Here is an 18,099-nt window from a genome sequence, read left to right on the forward strand (position 1 = left end):
TGTTTGGGGTGGAGCAAGAATGACTGATGAGGGAGAGGCATACAGGGATCCCAAATGGAAATGGAGATTATCTTTTTCCAACAGGTCCGTGGGAGTTGATCTCATTATCCTTTATTACACTTACACACACACACACACACGCACAATACAGGTTCATTTGCCTGCATTAAGTATTTTTAAATGTTTATTTATTATTATTTTTTTTTTTTGAGATGGAGTTTCGCTCTTCTTGCCCAGGCTGGAGTGCAATGGTGTGATCTTGGCTCACCGCAACCTCTGCTTCCCGGGTTCCAGAGATTCTCCTGTGTCAGCCTCCCAAGTAGCTGAGATTACAGGCATGTGCCACCACGCCTGGCTAATTTTGTATTTTTAGTAGAGACGGGTTTCTCCATGTTGGTTAAGCTGCTCTCGAACCAGCCTGATCCGCCCGCCTCAGCCTCCCAGAGTGCTGGGATTACAGGTGTGAGCCACCGTGCCCAGCCAGTATTTTTCAATGTTTAAAAGAGAGAGAGAGATCCCTGGGGAAACTGATGGAAGGTTACTGTGGGAGAAATGAGCCTCTTCTTGGCCATATGGGATAGGAAAGACATTATCTTAGTCAATTTTCTATTGCTTATAACAGAATACCTGAAACTGGGTAATGTATAAAGAAAAGGAATTTATTTCATACAGTTCTGGAGCTGAGAAGTCCAAGGTCAACAGTCTGCAGCTGGTGAGGGCCTTCTTGCTGGTGGGACTGTCTAGAGGGCTGAGACTTCACAGGGTGTGGCATGGTGAGGGACTGGGTGTGCTCCTGTTCTAGCTCAGGCACCTCTTCCTTTTCTTATAAAGCGGCCGTTTCCACCCCCATGATGCCCATTAATCCATTCCCCTATTAATCTGTTCATGCATGAGTGGGCTTATCCATTCCTGATCCAACCATGTCCTAAAGGCCCTGCCTCACAGTGCTGCCACCATGGGGATCCAGTTTCAACATGAGTTTTCGAGGGGACGGTCAAACCATAGCAGCTGTCATCTGTGCTCTCATACAGTTTTGTTAGAAAAAATTGTAGGTGAGCCGAGATTGCGCCATTGCACTCCAGCCTGGGTAACAAGAGCGAAACTCTGTCTCAAAAAAAAAAGAAAAGAAAAGAAAAGAAAAATTTTGAACAATTTGGTCAGGAGTGGTGCTCATGCCTGTAATCCCAGCACTTTGAGAGGCTGAGGCGGGTGGATCACCTGAGGTCCAGAGGTCAAGATCAGCCTGGCCAAGATGGTGAAACCCCTTCTCTACTAAAAATACAAAAATTAGCTAGGCATGGTAGCAGGCACCTGTAGTCCTAACTACTCGGGAGGCAGGAGAATCGTTTGAACCTGGGAGGCGGAGGTTGTACTCCAGCCTGGGTGATAGAGCAAGACTTCGTCTCAAAAAAAAAAAAAAAAAACAATTGTAACGTATATATGACATTGGTGATCTTCAGAAGCTCACCAGGACACTGATGACTATACAAAAGGTAGACTCTCATCAGACAGGCTGTCAGATTTTACTATCAAATAGCAATGAAAATCATCTGTCTGGCAGATGATTTACCCTCATCCCGCCTTTAGGCTACTGACCTCTCAACAAGCACACTGACGGTGGGTCCTTGGGTCCCGCTGGCCTCCACCAGATGGAGGGAGGCGTCTGTGCACAGCACCACACATTTCATTTGGGATTTCACTGGATCTTCAGGGTACATATTCTGTCCTTTGTGGACTAAGAAATACCTTAGGAAGTGAATGCTTTGACAGAAACATCCCTGAGGAAGAGCAGCGACCCCAAGAGGGAATCCTGGAGAAAGTAATCACATGAGCCGGTCATGAAAAGTGGGTAGGCGAGGGCGCCGTGGGCACAGGGGCTGGGACCAGCAAGTGTGTGAGGGACTTGTAGGATGTGAAGGCAAAATCAAGCAGTGAGAACCCCCTGAGAGCAAACCAGGAAGGCCAGTGCCCAATGCCCGAGGAAAGGCCCCTGCAGGGGAATGCTGCTGTGTCTGGAGAGGAGCGGGGGAGGGGAGGACCAAGAGCACTGAGGAGGGCAGAGTCAGAACTGGAGCCGAGGGGAGCTACCACCCAGCCACCCAGGGACCTTTCCTTCCCCTGCCCGTACACCTTACCATGGATGCAAAGGTGTATGAGCAGGGGAAGGAAAAGTCGAGCACCCGTGCACGTGCGTGTGTGTGTGTGTGTGTGTGTGTGTGTGTATGTGTGTGTGTGTGTATAGCCAAACAGCAAGAACTTCTCAATATCCAGAAAAAAGTGAAAACAAGTTATTTTGGTCAAGGGCTTGTGAAATCATGATCATTCTTCTTTTCTTGAACTATCCTTTGCTTCTATGATAATGATGTTGGTTCGATAAGTAAGACAGAGGAGGGTCTTTAGTGGCGTTTATCTTAGCAGTGTGTGGGGAAAATATCCTCCGAAGTTGAAATAACCACTGCATTCTTCAGAAAGTGATAGCCAAGTGAGGAAGCACTTCGCTGGCTTGACAGACACCTGCCTCCCTGAGAACAGTCAGCTCCCCAGTCTGATAACAAGCTACCCAACAACCAGGGTACTATCTCGGATGCTCTGCAGCTGCCAGGAGGGCTGCCCAGTGAAGATGGCCCATTTCCACTCCCTAGGAAAATACACCTCCATCTGCAAAATGGCAAACCACTGAGTCATTAATGGCCTTTTACACAGTCTTGTTAGAGGGAGGTACTTCCCTAGAGGCTGACCAATTTAGGAAGCAGTATCATTGATTTCTGTATCTGCAAAGCTGGACCCAGGACCCTAGAGCCCTACCACAGTGCCACCCACCCAGAATAGCTGCTGGTCTTGCTTTGACTGCTTTATAGGTCTCTTAACTAACTCCAACACAGTAGAGTTCCTGCTGACTGGGGCGGAGGTGGAATAGCAGGGATGACGTGCTTATTTAGAGAGCTTGGGGGCTGGGAGGAGGAGCGGTGAGGCCACCATGATCCCCCGTGCGGTGCCAGAGATGTTTCTTTATTGGAGTGCAATAATGAAGGCAATGGTCATACTTCTAGAGCCTGGTACAGGGCCAGGCTCACAGAAGTCACTCAATAAACACATGGGCAGTGGGAAGCATTAGCACATATTATATCCAATAAATGTTGAATAAATGAATGAGAGGAGAGCAGGACCAGTGCCCCACGGCAACGTGAAGAACACAGAGGTAACAGAAGGCTCAGAGCCTTCGGGAATTCCGGAGTTCCCAGCCTCATTGCCCAGAGTCCCACGCAGGTACTAGGTAGACAGGCAGGGAGAGCTCACCCTTGGCCAGGTCCCACAGCGTGAGCACGCCATCCTCGCAGGCCAGCACCAGGTAGGAGGAGGAGCAGCTGAGCTGGGAGGCTACAATGGGTGCAGCACAGGGCCACACGCCCTCGGGGTCTAGGGGTAAGGACAACACTCACCAGCCTCCCCCAGACCCTGCACCTACCCATTCCTTCTACCTGCACAACCTGTGACTCAGACTGGCCTGCCTGTTCAGGGAATGGGAACCAGGAACACCTGTCTGGACTCACCATGTTCCTCCTCTCTATGAAATGTTATTCGCCTTGCCTAGGATGATAAGATAATGTCACACTATTAACACTCTACAGCTAATATTTAACGAGCATGCCCTAGGTACTAGATACTGTGTTAGGCGCTTCACGAGTGTCATTTCATTGCATTCTCACAAGGTTCTATGAATAGGTCCTATTAGTATCCCCATTTTATAGATGAGGAGACTGAGGCAAAGAAGTGGCTTGCTTAAGGCCATACAGTCAGCTTAGAAGGAGATGAGAAGCCAGGTTGCCTGGGAAAGGGATGGAAGAAAAGAAATTCCTCCTTTGTGAATTTTTAAATGTTACTTTTGAAGTATAATATAAAGTATAAGAAGTGTACAGTTCAAGGAATTATCACAGAGCAAACTTGCTCATGTAACTACTTCCATTAATTCTTCTTTTTTTTTTTTTTTTTGAGATAGGGTTTCACTCTGTCACCCAGGCTGGAGTGCAGTGGTGCCATCTTGGCTCAATGCAGCCTCATCCTCCTGGGCTCAAGCAATTCTCCTGGCCCAGCCTCCTGAGTAGTTGGGACTGCAGGCGCATGCCACCATGCTCAGCTAATTTTTTTGTATTTTTGTAGAAACAGGGTCTCACTATGTTGCCCAGACTGGTTTCAAGCTCCTGGGCTCAAGAGATCCGCCTGCCTCTGCCTCCCAAAGTGCTGGGATTACAGGCATGAGCCACCATGCCTGGCAACCTCCATCAATTTGTAAAACAACAACCTGTATTTCCTTAGTGCCTTTCAATTTCAAAGAGCTTTCACATACGGAAACTCTCTGGATTTTGCTATTTTCAACAAACGCATGCACTAGACAGCGATGCTATAATTAATGAGCTCTATGTTTTACATGAAAAACGAGTTGGGGTGTGAAGTGACTGGCCTGAGACTACATGGTTTGCAGACAGCTAGGGTGGGATTAGCACTGACCTTCTGATCCAAGCCTTTTTTTCTTAGCTGCTTAAGGAGCCCTGCGGACCTGACTGTGGACTTTGTCCCTATTGACCTGACAGATTCTTGGGGTCACGCTATACCCACCAAGCCCCCTATTGCCTGCCCAGCTCTGGTTCCTAAAGTGATGCTTGAGGTATGCCAGTTACATGCTCTCAGCTAAGCTGGGGAAGGACATGTCTGCGAGCCCTGAGCTTAGGCAACTTCCATCTCAGCAGTGGAGTACCAGCTTTATCCTTTAGAGTTCGGTTTAGTGAATACAGGAAGAAATTGTGACTTCTGCTCCAGTGTACACCAAGGACACAGGCCATTCCTGGGGAGAAAAGAGAGAAAATGGGTGTTACATAAGAAGTCTGGGTGGCCTTTGGTTTGCACAGGTGTTTGCCCAAGAGGAAGCTGCTTTGAAGTCTGAAGTGGAAAGGAACTGGGCAGCCCCATAAGGGCTGTTCTTGGCACCCACCTGCCTTCCTGGTAGGGAGGACAGTCATAACTGCCCCTTGGCTGCTTCCACATACAGAAAATTCGCATCCTCAGTGTTTTATGTAATGTCTTCTACAAGGCAAATTGATCTCCAGAAGCAGCCAGGTGGGTGTGGGCTCGTGCCCTCCACAGTGCCAGCCACTGTGATCAGGGAACCTGTGCTCCAGGGCCACAGGTGCAAAGAGAAGCTGATGGGCTACGGCTGACAACCTAACTCCGCTCTTCATTCCCTCCCCCCTCGCCAGGTTTGCTGGGGAACGTCTCTAGGACTGCTCGCTGAGGGCTTTCCCCAAGGTGATCCCTCGCTAGGACAACCACACACTTCATGTTCATTTACCTGAGGGGCCCTTGACTTCCGTGGGCATTGCAAACAGGCAGCTAGGAAGAAGGAAATAGAAGGTGGCCGTACTGGGAAAGAAAGAGACACGAGTCAGAGCCATGCAGACTCCCTGGCAAGGAGAGATGCTGGCGGAGTTGTGGTCCTAAAGCCATAATAGATAGAATGGACCTTCCCAGGGGTGGAGGGCTGTGAAGCAAATAACATTCTAGGTGCTGGTTCTATGCGCTGACCTTGGATGCTGGTGAGGGCAGGTTGGGTGGGGCTGGGTGTCCCTCCTAGGCCAGTGTGGTGTGCCAAGCTCTCACCAGAGAGGGCTGTCCTTTGGAGAGCCACCTCTGCTTTGGGAAAGATCTCCTTAAAGAGTGGAGTTGGGTGATCTACCTAAATGTTCTCTTATCTCAGGGGCAATACAACCAGCGTGGTGCTGATAAACTGGGTGTCTTAAAAAAGGCCCCAGTTTGTAAGGTGTGCAGACTTTCATGGTGTGAGTGCTACCACAATGGACAACTACAGTGGTTTAACCACTGGCTTGCAAAACCTTAATAATTTCATGTGCCGCCGGAGCCAGCCCCAGCTCACCACTGAATCTTGTCATAGTTCCAGTCAGTAGCAGGGGGCTGTTGTGAGCCATTAGCTTTAGGAATTTGTGTCCTGAAGTAAGAAAATTCAAGGTCCACTTGACAGCATGATGAGAGATTTCACTTCCCATGTGAGCACAAGAACAGTGGCTATGAGGAGACCTAAAACTCCTAAAACTAGCTCCCTCATTGGTACTTCAAAGAATGGGCCTCTCCAGCACAACATGGAGCTGATGAGACCTTCTTTTTTTTCATTATTTTATTTTTTATTTTTTTTTTTACTTCATCTCGGGGGCAGTCATCTTTGACTAGGAGCTACTGAGACCTGACTGCTCACCAAGATTAGAAAGTCCTGTATTAAAATCATATGCCTATGCTATATTACATTTAGAAAGGCAGGAAGGAAATAGAGAAAAATTTGGTAGTGGTGACTTCATTTGTCTTTAGGATCTTCTGTGTTTTTTATTATTTATTTATTATTTTTAAGTTCATCTCCTTTTTAATTTTAATTTTTATTATTATACTTTAAGTTCTGGGGTACATGTGCAGAATGTGCAGGTTTGTTACACAGGTATACACGTGCCATGGTGGTTTGCTGCATCTATCCCCCTGTCGTCTACATTAGGTATTTCTCCTAATGCTATCCCTCCCCTAGCCCCCCACCCTCTGCTATCTCTCCCCTAGCCTCCTATTCCCTGACAGGCCCCAGTGTGTGATGTTCCCCTCCCTTGTCCATGTATTCTTATTGTTCAATACCCACTTATGAGTAAGAACATTCGGTGTTTGGTTTTCTGTTCTTGTGTCAGTTTGCTAAGAATGATGGTTTCCAGCTTTATCCATATCCCTGCAAAGGATATAAACTCATCCTTTTTTATGACTGCATAGTATTCCATGGTGTATATGTGCCACATTTTCTTTATCCAGTCTATCATTGATGGGCATTTGGGTTGGTTCCAAGCCTTTCCTATTGCAAACAGTGCCACAATTAACATACGTGTGCATGTGTCTTTATAATTGAATGTTTTATAATCCTTTGGGTATATACCCAGTAATGGGATTGCTGGGTCAATGGTATTTGTAGTTCTAGATCCATGGGGAATCACCACACTATCTTCCACAATGGTTGAACTAATTTATACTTCCACAAACAGTGTAAAAGCATTCCTATTTCTCCACATCCAGCATCTGTTGTCTCCTGATTTTTTAATGATTGCCATTCTAACTGGTGTGAGATGGTATCTCGATGTGGTTTTGATTTGCATTTCTCTAATGACCAGTGATGATGAGTTTTTTTTCATATGTTTGTTGGCTGCATAAATGTCTTCTTTTGAGAAGTGTCTGTTCATATCTTTTGTCCACTGTTTGATGGGGTTGGTTTTTTTCTTGTAAATTTATTTAAGTTCTTTGTTGATTCTGGATATTAGCCCTTTGTCAGATGGGTAGTTTGCAAACATTTTTTCCCATTCTGTTGGTTGCCAGTTCACTCTAATGATAGTTTCTTTTGCTGTGCAGAAGCTCTTTAGTTTAATTAGATCCCATTTGTCTATTTTGGCTTTTGCTGCCATTGCTTTTGGTGTTTTAGTCCTGAAGTCCTTGCCTATGCCTATGTCCTGAATGGTATTGCCTAGGTTTTCTTCTAGAGTTTTTATGGTGTTAGGTCTTATGTTTAAATCGTTAATCATGTGGAGTTAATTTTTGTATAAGGTATAAGGAAGGGATCCAATTTCAGCTTTCTGCATATGGCTAGCCAATTTTCCCAACACCATTTATTAAATAGGGAATCTGCTGGGCGCAGTGGCTCACACCTGTAATCCCAGCACTTTGGGAGGCTGAGGCAGGCGGATCACGAGGTCAAGAGATTGAGACTATCCTGACCAACATGGTGAAACCCCGTCTCTAGTAAAAAATACAAAAATAAGCCGGGTGTGGTGGCCCGTGCCTGTAGTCCCAGCTACTCGGGAGGCTGAGGCGGAAGAATCACTTGAACTGGGAGGTGGAGGTTGCAGTGAGCTGAGATGGCGCCACTGCACTCCAGCCTGTTGTCAGAGCGAGACTCTGTCTCAAAAAAATAAAAATAAAAAATAAAAAATAAAAATAAAATAGAGAATCCTTTCCCCATTGCTTGTTTTTGTCAGGTTTGTCAAAGATCAGATGGCTATAGATGTGTGGCATTATTTTTAGTATTATTATTTTTTGAGATGGAGTCTCTCTCTGTCACCCAGGCTGGAGTGCAGTGGGGCAATGTTGGCTCACTGCAGCCTCCATCTTCTGGCATCCAGTGATTCTCCTGCCTCAGCCTCCCGAGTAGCTGGGATTATAGGCACCCGCCACCGTACCTGGCTAATTTTTGTATTTTTAGTAGAGACAGGGTTTCCCCATGTTGGCCAGGCTGGTCTTGAACTCCTGACCTCAGGTGATCCGCCTGCCTCAGCCTCCCAAAGTGCTGGGATTACAGATGTGAGCCAAAGTGCCTGGCCTCTGTGTTTTTTAGATAACCAGAACAAAATTTTAAAAAGAGATGTCATATATAAAACAAAAATCAATTCTATTTCTCTTTTCCATAGATACCTGTTTCTTCATTTAACTCCATTTTATCAGCCTTTGTTCTGACTGTATTTTAACAATCTCCACACAACATTCTAAAAGATCTACTGATGGTTTCTGAAAATTCTCCCAAACCAGAAAGAGCTTTTATATTTATTTATTTTAGAGACAAGGTCTCACCATGTAGCCCAGGCTGGTCTCAGATTCCGGGGCTCGAGTAGTCCTCCTGCCTCAGCCTCCCCAAGTGTTGGGATTACAGGTATGAACCACTGTGCCCAGCCCCAGAAAGAGCTTTTAGATCTCAGATTAATTCAGGTCCTTGGGTTGACTCCTGTATGTGCCAAAAGAGCAGAAGCTTGGGGAGGCCCCCCGGCTTCCCCGGGATTAGGGGCTTACCTGAGTGGCTCCTCCTCCCACTCCCCATCTAGGCACTTCCTGTAGGAAGCGTTGAAGATCTCAGCCTGCCGCTCCCACTGACTGTCCTTGATGAAGTGATTCTGCCCGGAGCCCAGGCCATAGCAGTCCTCTATCTTTGCAAAGACTTCCAGGGGGCTTTTGAATGTGGTGCCTAGATTGAAAATATTACATAATTAGTCAAGCCATCTGACTTTTCCTTCCTGATTTTCCCTTACTTTCCCCACATTTCCCAGTTTCCTGCAGAATCCCTTATCCTCAGAAATCCATTCTTGCTCTGCAATTGGTCTGTGAGCCCAGGTATTCTGTCTTCTCCCAGCCTCTCCTGTGCCGTACCAGCTCACAGAGCCCAGGCAGGCAGCAGCTGCTGTCCGCCTTCTTCTGTATCTTCAACCTGCATCATTCTCTCTGGATTACAGAATATTTGCAAAGGCCGGGGCTTGGGGGGCGGTGGGGTAAGGGAATGTTGATAATGCACTAGAGACTTTAAATCACCGTCCCTGTCTCTCTAGCTAAGGAAGGCCCCAAATCTGCCAATTACCATCCCTTTTCAGCCCCTGCTGAGGGAAGACTCACATAATTAGGCAGTCTCAGTCTCTTCTTATGCCAACATTTACCCAATTACCTTCCTTTTAAAAAGGAAGGTAATTGGGTCAATTCTCTGCCAATCATTTTTCTTACTTCTTTTCTTACTTCTCTTCCCAGTAACCTTTCATTCCTTCTTTTTCATCTGTTCCTGGGCAACTTGAGGGACCCAGGCACCTTCCAAAGTAAACAGAATTCTGAAACTCAGGGTGCAAATCTCAAAATACAAAGAAACCCAGAAAATAAGTCATCCAGTTTTACTGTGGATTTCTTAAGAATTTGAGTAATTCTTCGTATATTCTGGACGTGGACCATTAGTGGGTTTTACGTGTTTTACAGATAACTTCTCCTTCTATGTGGCTTGTTCTTTCATGCTCTTAATGATATCTTTGATTTGAAATTCCTAATTTTAATGTAGTTGAGACTACATGTACACGCAACTCTGCCCGGCTAATTTTTGTATTTTTTATGGAGGCAGGGTTTCGCCATCTTACCCAAGCTGATCTTGAACTCCTGAGCTCAAGCAAATGCCAGGATTACAGGCATGAGCCACCACGCACGGCCCAGATTTTATTTAACCAATTTTTCACCTCTGTACATAAGGCTACTGTGAACATTCTTTTTTTTTTTTTTTTTAATCCTAACCACTAGACCACCAGAGATGAACATTCTTACAGCTATGTCTTTGTGATCATGTGTAAATGCTGAGAGGATATCCTCTGTATTCGCTGCCTACAATAGCTATCCTCTCTGCTCGTCTTGACCAAGTCTCATTTTTTGACACTTTGCCCAAATGTCCCTTTCTCTGGTAAAGCCTTTGCTTACTCCGAGCCAGACATATGGTCCCCCTTGCTGTAGTTATCACATCCCACTCTGGTGGTTTCTTGCCATTTTCCCTTAGTAGACTATCAACTTCTAGAGTGCAGGAGAGGAGAGGTGTTTTACTCATCTTTGTGCCTGGTGCATTACGGGCATTCAGCAAATAATAATGAATAAGTTAACATAGGAATGTAGGAATGAATGTATTACAACTAGCAGTCAAGTGAATTAGCACAGGAATGTAGGAATAAATGAACTCAACCTGGCAATTCAGAAAAGATCTCTTTCTTTCCTGACCTTCCAATTCTGTTAGTTAACTGTATGTAATACAAATATATTACTTACATTTTTTGTTTGAATGTCTCAGAGCTTATGAGTTTAAAAAAAGTTCATCTTTTAAAGCTGTAATTTTGATATTGTTGCTAATAAATTGAAAAGATAGAACATGTGGGGAAAGGAGGAAAAAACAGAGAAATCAATGGCAAAAGGGGAGAGAGTTGAATCACACTTACCTGTAACAGGTTTAGGTGGTTTGATTTTCATTGTGTAAACTGGAAGAGTCAATTTAATGTCTCCTTTAAAACAAACATTTATATCCTAAAACAGGGAAGAGGGATAGTTAATAAGCCAAGAAAAGAGAGGAAGTAGAATAACTAGAAATACCAATTTTAAAAGAAGGTAGAAAAGGAGGGGGAAAAGAAGAAAAAGAGGACAAATAGAAAGTAAACAGCAAGATTACAGATTTAAACCCAAACATATAAATAATCACATTAAATGTATATGGTCTAAATACCCCCAGTTAAAAGGCAGAGATTGACAGACTCTATAAAAAGGCAAGACCCTTCCTGGGCATGGTGATACACACTTGTAGTCCCAGCTACTCTGGAGGCTGAAGCGGGAGGAATGCTTGAGGCCAGGAGTTTGAGGTGGCAATGTGCTATGATCATGCCTGTGAATAACCACTGCATTCCAGCCTAGGCAACATAGTGAGAATCTTTGAAACGATTTTTTTCAGAACAGGCAAGACCCAACTATATGCGGTCAAAAAAATTTTTTTTTTTTTTTTTTTTTTTTTTTTTTTTTTTTTGTGAGACAGGATCTTGCTTTGTCACCCAGGCTGGAGTGCAGTGGAACGATCACAGCTCATTGCAGCATCGACCTCCTGAGCTTAAACAATCCTCCCACCTCAGCCTTCTAAGTAGTTAGGCTCACAGGTATGCACTACCACACCCGGCTAATTTGGGTTTTACAGAGACAAGGTCTCGCCATGCTGCTCAGGATGGTCTTGAACTCCTGGGCTCATGTTATCCCCCTGCTTTTGCCTCCCAAAGTACTGGGATTACAGGTATGAGCCACTACATGTGGCCAAGAAACTCATTTTATGAACCACTTTCTGAAACCATAGGGGGAAAAAAAAGAAACTTGTTATATTAAATATAATGACACAAATATGTTAAGAATGAAAGTACAGAAAAAGATATATCTTGCTAAAATGAATCAAAAGAAAGCTGGGGTGACCATATTAGTATTTGACATAGAAGAATTCTGAACAAAGAATATTATCAGGAATCAAAGGGTCAGTGAATAATGACAAAGCGATCAATTCATCTGAAGACATAACATTACAAGTTGTCAAGCATCTAATTACACAGCTTCAAAATACATGAAGCAAAAATTTGTAGGAGTGAAAGAAGAAAAAGATAAATCTACAATCTTAGAGATTCCTCTTTCAAAAAGCACAGAATAAGTAAACAGAAAACCAGTAAAAGAATATAGTAAGGATATAAAAGGAAAATAGGAAGGAGATAGAAGGCTTGAACAGCCTGACCAGTAACAGCTTTCTTGGTCTTGAAACACTCTTTTAAGTGCACATAAACACTTAACAAGATAATCCACATTGTGGGAATAAAACAAGTCTAAATAAACTTAAAATGATTCAAATATATAAAGTATGTTTTCTGATTGCAATGGATTTAAACGAGAAGCCCATTTAAAAAAGCTATAACATTTCCAATATTTGGACACTAAATAACAGGCTTCTAAAAATCTACTAGTCAAGGAAGAAATACAAAAGCAAATTATAAAGTACTTAGAACTGAATGGAAATAAAAACATCAAAATTTAAAGCAGTATTTAGATACAAGTTTATAGCACTAAATGCCTATATCAGAAAAGAAGATCTCAATGATCTGAGCTTCTACCTTAAGAAACTAGAAGAGGAAACTAAACCCAAAGTAAGCAGAACAAAGAACATAATAAAAAGAAAACTGGAAGTCAGCGAGAGAGAAAACAGAAAAACAACAGGGAAAAATATGTGAAACTAAAAGCTTGTTCTTTTGAGAAGATGAATAAAATGGACAGACTAGCCAAACTGATTAAGAAAAAAAGAGAGAAGACACAAATTACCAATATCAGGAATAAGAGGGATGACATCACAGTGAATTTTAAAGATAATACAAGGATAATGATGGAATGTTATGAACCACTTTAAGCCAATAAATTTGACAACTTAGACAAAATGGACAAATTACTCCTAAGACACAAGATACAAAAGCTTGCTCAAGAAGAAATAGATTACCTGAATAGTACTTTATCTATTAAAGAAGTTGAATTGGTAGTTTCACAAAGAAAGCTCCAGGACTAGATGGACACATTAGTAAATTCTATCCAACATTTTAAGAAGAAATAATGCCCAGCCTGGAAAACATATTTTTCTATAAAAAATTTTAAAAAATAGATAAGCATGGTGGCATACAACTGTAGTCTTGGATTTGGGGAGCTGAGGCGGGAGGATTGCTTGAGCCCAGGGGGTTGAGGCTACAGTGAGCCATGATCCTGCCACTCATTCCAGCCTGAGTGACAGAGTAAGCCTGTTTCAAAATGAAAAAATAAAAAGAAAAGAAAAAAATGTGCAGACAAATTGATGAGTCAAAAATGCAAGTTTATAAGAAATATATACAGTATGATCCCACTTACATAGAAAAAAAATTCCATGAAACAAAACTTTGTTTTTCAAAATAAATATAAGAATGTAAATACACACCGAAGATCTAGAAAACACACATCAAGCTAGTAATGGCAGTTACCTCAGAGAGGGTTGTTTATCTGAATTCCTTGGCTTTTGCAAGAGTGATGTGTTGATATATTATTTGCGTAATTTGAAATATTATGTAACTATTTTTATTATTTTTTGTGAGACAGAGTCTCGCTCCGTCGCCCAGACTAGAGTGCAGCGGTACAATCTCAGCTCACTGCAGCCTCCACCTCCAGTGTTCAAGCCATCCACCCACTTCAGTCTTTTGAGTAGCTGGGACTATAACCGCATGCCACCACACCTGGCTAATATTTTGTAGAGGCAGGGTTTCACCATGTTGCCCAGGCTAGTCTCAAATTCCTGCGCTCAAGAGATACTCCTGCCTTAGGCTCCTAAAGTGTTGGGGTTACAGGCATGAGCCACAGTGCCCGTCCTAACATAACTTTGAAAGGGAAAATAGAAGGGGCTCTAGCGAGAGATTTCCATTCCAGAAGTTCACCACCACTCTACTGACATGCCTGAGTCCTCCAGGAGCCATGCCTCCTGAAAGCATGGTGTGTTCCTGGTCTCAGAGGAAGAGCCAGGAAACTCCAGAAACCTGCTCTGTTCTTCTTCTTCTTTTTTTTCTTTTTTTGTGGAAAGTGATTTATTTAGAGACAGAGAAACAGGAGAGAGAAATAAATAGCTCACTTTCACACTGAGTGAGAGAATCCAGAAAGATGGAATCCAGGAAAGGAAAGTAGCTTCCCCAATGAGTGGAAAGGAATAGAGAGATGGAGTTTAGGAGGGGAAGGCAGGCTTCCAGGAGAGAGTGTGGAAGGGGACCCCAGAGGGGAAATCCAGGAGAGAGAAAGATGGCTCCCATGAAGGGAGTGTTCATGGAAGGAGACCCAAACATGGAGTCTAACCTGCTGTTCTGTAAGGTATTCCAAAACAAAGACAAAACCCCCAGGTCACGCGGCTTGGTGGACTGGGCTGTTATCTTGGTAGGGGTAATCTGGGATTCATGGGACCCTCTTTTAAGAAAAAGAACACAGAACTATGCACACAAAATGCCCATGGCCACTGTAATTCCATCTAATATGGGGGAAATTGTAAGAGGAAAGTTAAGAGGCAGTAGGATTAAGTGATCATGGTTAAAACATGTCACCTTTGCTAATTTTACAAAAATATATGACCATATAAACATACTGCTTTAAGTGAGGGGCCCTGAAATGTAAGCTCCCTTAACTTCAGGTAAGGGAGATGACTTGGGGGATCACGTATTCTCAAGGACAGGAGGCCAACTTCAGTGGATATGAGGCACAAGGTTAAGTCACAGAGAATTGAAAACAGTGCCCCGGTGGAACATTTTACTAGTATATTTTACATTTAAGGCAAATTTCAAGTAAAAATAAAAATCTTGGGGCAGGCATGGCAGCTCACGCCTATAATCCCAGCACTTTGGGAGACTGAGGCAGGTGGATCACTTAAGGTCGGGAGTTTGAGACCAGCCTGATCAACATGGAAAAACCCTATCTCTACTAAAAATACAAAATTAGCTAGGTGTGGTGGCACATGCCTGTAATTCCAGCTACTCGGGAGGCTGAGGCAGGAGAATCGCTTGAACCCAGAAGGCAGAGGTTGCAGTGAGCCAAGATGGCACCACTACACTCCAGCCTGGGCAACAAGAGCAACAAGAGTGAAACTCCGTCTCAAAAAATAAACAAACAAACAAATAAATAAAAATAAAAAACAAAAATCTCTAAAATGCAACCTGAAGTCTCTCTGGAGATTTTCCTTGAAGTTTCTTACCATCTCTAAATGATCTGCAGAAGTGGGACCAAGGGTATTCTGAGGAGGAAAATGAGACGTTAATTCACAATAGATTTGATGTATGTTTGCCAGCCCTTTAATCTTCCAGCATGCGCTCTCTTCCCGTCAGTTCCTCTTGTGAGAGTGAATTCATGCAGTGGATATGGAGGGCCAGTATTTGTGTGGGCCTCTGGCCTACAGAACTTCAACACATGATCCCTAATTTTCAGGATCTTAAAACGTTGTTGGGGAAACAAGAAATAGTTAATAATAATAAGAGGAAATCTGAATGAATAGATTTGAGGAGCTCAGTCAGAACACCATTACAAGAATCTAAATGGAAGCAAATATTTCTGATTGGCAAAACATAACGGTGATGCTGAGAATTACATCTAACTAACGCTAAATATAATTCATAGTAAAAGAACTACCACTGTACCTGGCATTCATTGGCTGTTTCTCAGTGTATGAAAAAGAAGTGGCTAATGGGGACAAACTACCCCATTCAAGGTGCTTTTTCCGTTTGGATAGCAAATTAGTCCATCCAAAAAGACATGTTTTGAGTACCAAGTATGATCCTATGGGATTGGTTGATTAAAAGCAGAGGGTATGGTCTTAACAAGCCAGAAATTTATCATCCATTGAAGACAAAAGGATTTTCATGCATAACAGGATAACCAAAAACCTAGGTAGTACATGAGAAGTATCAAAAAAGAGGTACAAATCACAAAATTCTGTCATAGCTTAGAGGAGGAAGATCTCTCAGCTGGTAACTTGCCCTGGCACGCAGGACTATACTCCATTATGAAGACATTCACTGGGGAGAATGGCATTTATTCAAAGCCGCTTGAGCTCAGCAGAGAAAGGGAGTCTTGATCTTGGTCTCCTGTAGTCATAATTTCACTAATTTATTTAGCACCCAATACAATGTGTTTTAAAGGGGTGCTCAGTTAATATATTAGTTATTTTTAAATATAAATAATAAAAATAAAAATAATAAGCATCCATTGTATAAATAAGCAAATTAAGTCTTAATATTTACTGAGCAACTATATCTTAGAAATACAGCACAAGGCCCAGGTATCATATATAAATAAACCGAAATGGTAGAGTTTCTACTTTCTAAGGATAATATAAAATATATATATATATATATATATATGTATGTATGTGTATATATATATATATATGTATGTATGTGTGTATATATATATATATATATATATCTATATATCTGTATATTGAGAACAACACAACCTCTTTGTACCATAGTCTGGAAAATTTAATGGAATTTGAGGCATGAAAAGATGATTTTAGCCAGGAGGGAAAAAAGATGACCAGTGAAGCAGGAGCCAGGACAAAACACCCCCCTGCCAGAGAAGTGCCTGGGGGTGGGCTCAGCCACTGCCGGGCTAGAGAGAGACTGGGATTCCCACTACTGAATACACTGCTACCTTTTAATACCTTATTTTAGTCAAAGGAAGTGGACTTGGGAGACAGGAGCCGATATTCCTGTTGTCCTCTATTAAAGCCCAGAGGCCTCATTCATCATAAATTCCCAAGGAGAACTTGGGCTAGATGTGGGTCAGGGGTGGGAATAAACATCAGCTGAAAGCAGAGATATTTCCTACCAGTTGCAGCTGTCTGACTTTTTTCTTTGGATTTGAAGTGAGTTGGGGGTGCTCTACTTCCTTGAGCCAAGTCTCCTTGGGCAATTTATACACATCCAGCCAAACGTCTCCGGCTCCTGCATTGGGAAACCAGAGAACCATTGAGCAACTGTCAGAGAGCCAAAGTTGCCTCTGGGAAATGGCCTGTCTTCTTCTCAGAACTGCTGGCACGGAGACCAGCCACCTCTGTAGCAGGCAACTTTGACACATTGAAGGAGAAGCAGTTCTGCATTGGTTTTTGCAAGTCCTCACTGCCCACACAACTTTCCCATGGAGAGTGAGCCCCTCAACCCCCACCACCTATCGAGGAGATACGGGCTTCTCACACTGCCAGTACTCAGGCAACACAGTTTTTTTACCAAACTGCTCTGCCCAGCACCCACATTTTCTATGTTGCGAATGGTAAATTCCATTGACATAAAGAAAAGAATACATGGGGCTGGGTGTGGTGCCTCACACCTGTAATCCCAGCACTTTGGGAGGCTGAGGTGGGCAGCTCACCTAAGGTCAGGAGTTCAAGACCAGTCTGGCCAACATGGTGAAACCCCGCCTCTACTAAAAATATAAACATTAGCAGGGCGTGGTGGCGGGTGCCTGTAATTCCAGCTACTCAGGAGGTTGAAGCAGGAAAATTGCTTGAACCTGGGAGGCAGAGGTTGCAGTGAGCTGAGATCGTGCCACTGCACTCCAGCCTGTGCAACAGAGCAAGACTCCATCTCAAATAAATAAGTAAATAAAAATAAAATGCATATCTTCCTCAAATGCTTGACATTGGAGGGGGATTGGCCAAGAGTATAAAATAGAGGCCCATATGCCATATATCTAAATATGTAAAGGTTAAAAATCAAGGCAACAAGCATTTGAATAAATTATGTTCTGTTGTCCCAGGGATAACTGCAGCAGGCAAGATCCAATGATGAGTGCTAAGATTGGTGGGTAAAACATTAAAGAGAGGCCGGGCACGGTGGGTGGCTCATGCCTGTAATCCCAGCACTTTGGGAGGCCGAGGTGGGCGGATCACCTGAGATCGAGAGTTTGAAACCAGCCTGACCAAAATGGAGAAACCCTGTCTCTACTAAAAATACAAAAATTGGCCAGGCGTGGTGCACCTGGCTGTAATCCCAGCTACTTGGGAGGCTGAGGCAGGAGACTCACTTGAACCCAGGAGGTGGAGGTTATAGTGAGCTGAGATTGTGCCATTGCACTCCAGCCTGGGCAACAAGAGTGAGGCTCTGTCTCAAACAAACAAGCAACATTAAAGAGAAACAGCACATCAGCATCATCTCAAAGTATCTCCCTCAAAATGTTTACTAA

The 18,099-nt window shown here is 43.4% G+C and overlaps 1 protein-coding gene across 1 annotated transcript in view; it reads right to left on the minus strand.

The window, feature by feature from the left end:
- Nucleotides 1-18,099, minus strand: part of WDR93 (WD repeat domain 93) — a 50,424-nt gene that overhangs the window by 13,692 nt on the left and 18,633 nt on the right. Inside the window, exons 6-13 of the mRNA XM_032263879.1 lie at nt 16,747-16,862; nt 15,116-15,154; nt 10,800-10,884; nt 8,866-9,037; nt 5,345-5,415; nt 4,754-4,840; nt 3,298-3,417; nt 1,597-1,810 (exon numbers count right to left, since the gene is read on the minus strand). Of these exons, the coding sequence (XP_032119770.1) occupies nt 1,597-1,810; nt 3,298-3,417; nt 4,754-4,840; nt 5,345-5,415; nt 8,866-9,037; nt 10,800-10,884; nt 15,116-15,154; nt 16,747-16,862 (904 nt within the window). The remainder of the gene's footprint in view (nt 1-1,596; nt 1,811-3,297; nt 3,418-4,753; nt 4,841-5,344; nt 5,416-8,865; nt 9,038-10,799; nt 10,885-15,115; nt 15,155-16,746; nt 16,863-18,099) is intronic.

Source organism: Sapajus apella, unplaced genomic scaffold (assembly GCF_009761245.1).
Source record: "Sapajus apella isolate SASKATOON/1434 unplaced genomic scaffold, GSC_monkey_1.0 scaffold139, whole genome shotgun sequence".
Lineage (NCBI taxonomy): Eukaryota > Metazoa > Chordata > Mammalia > Primates > Cebidae > Sapajus > Sapajus apella.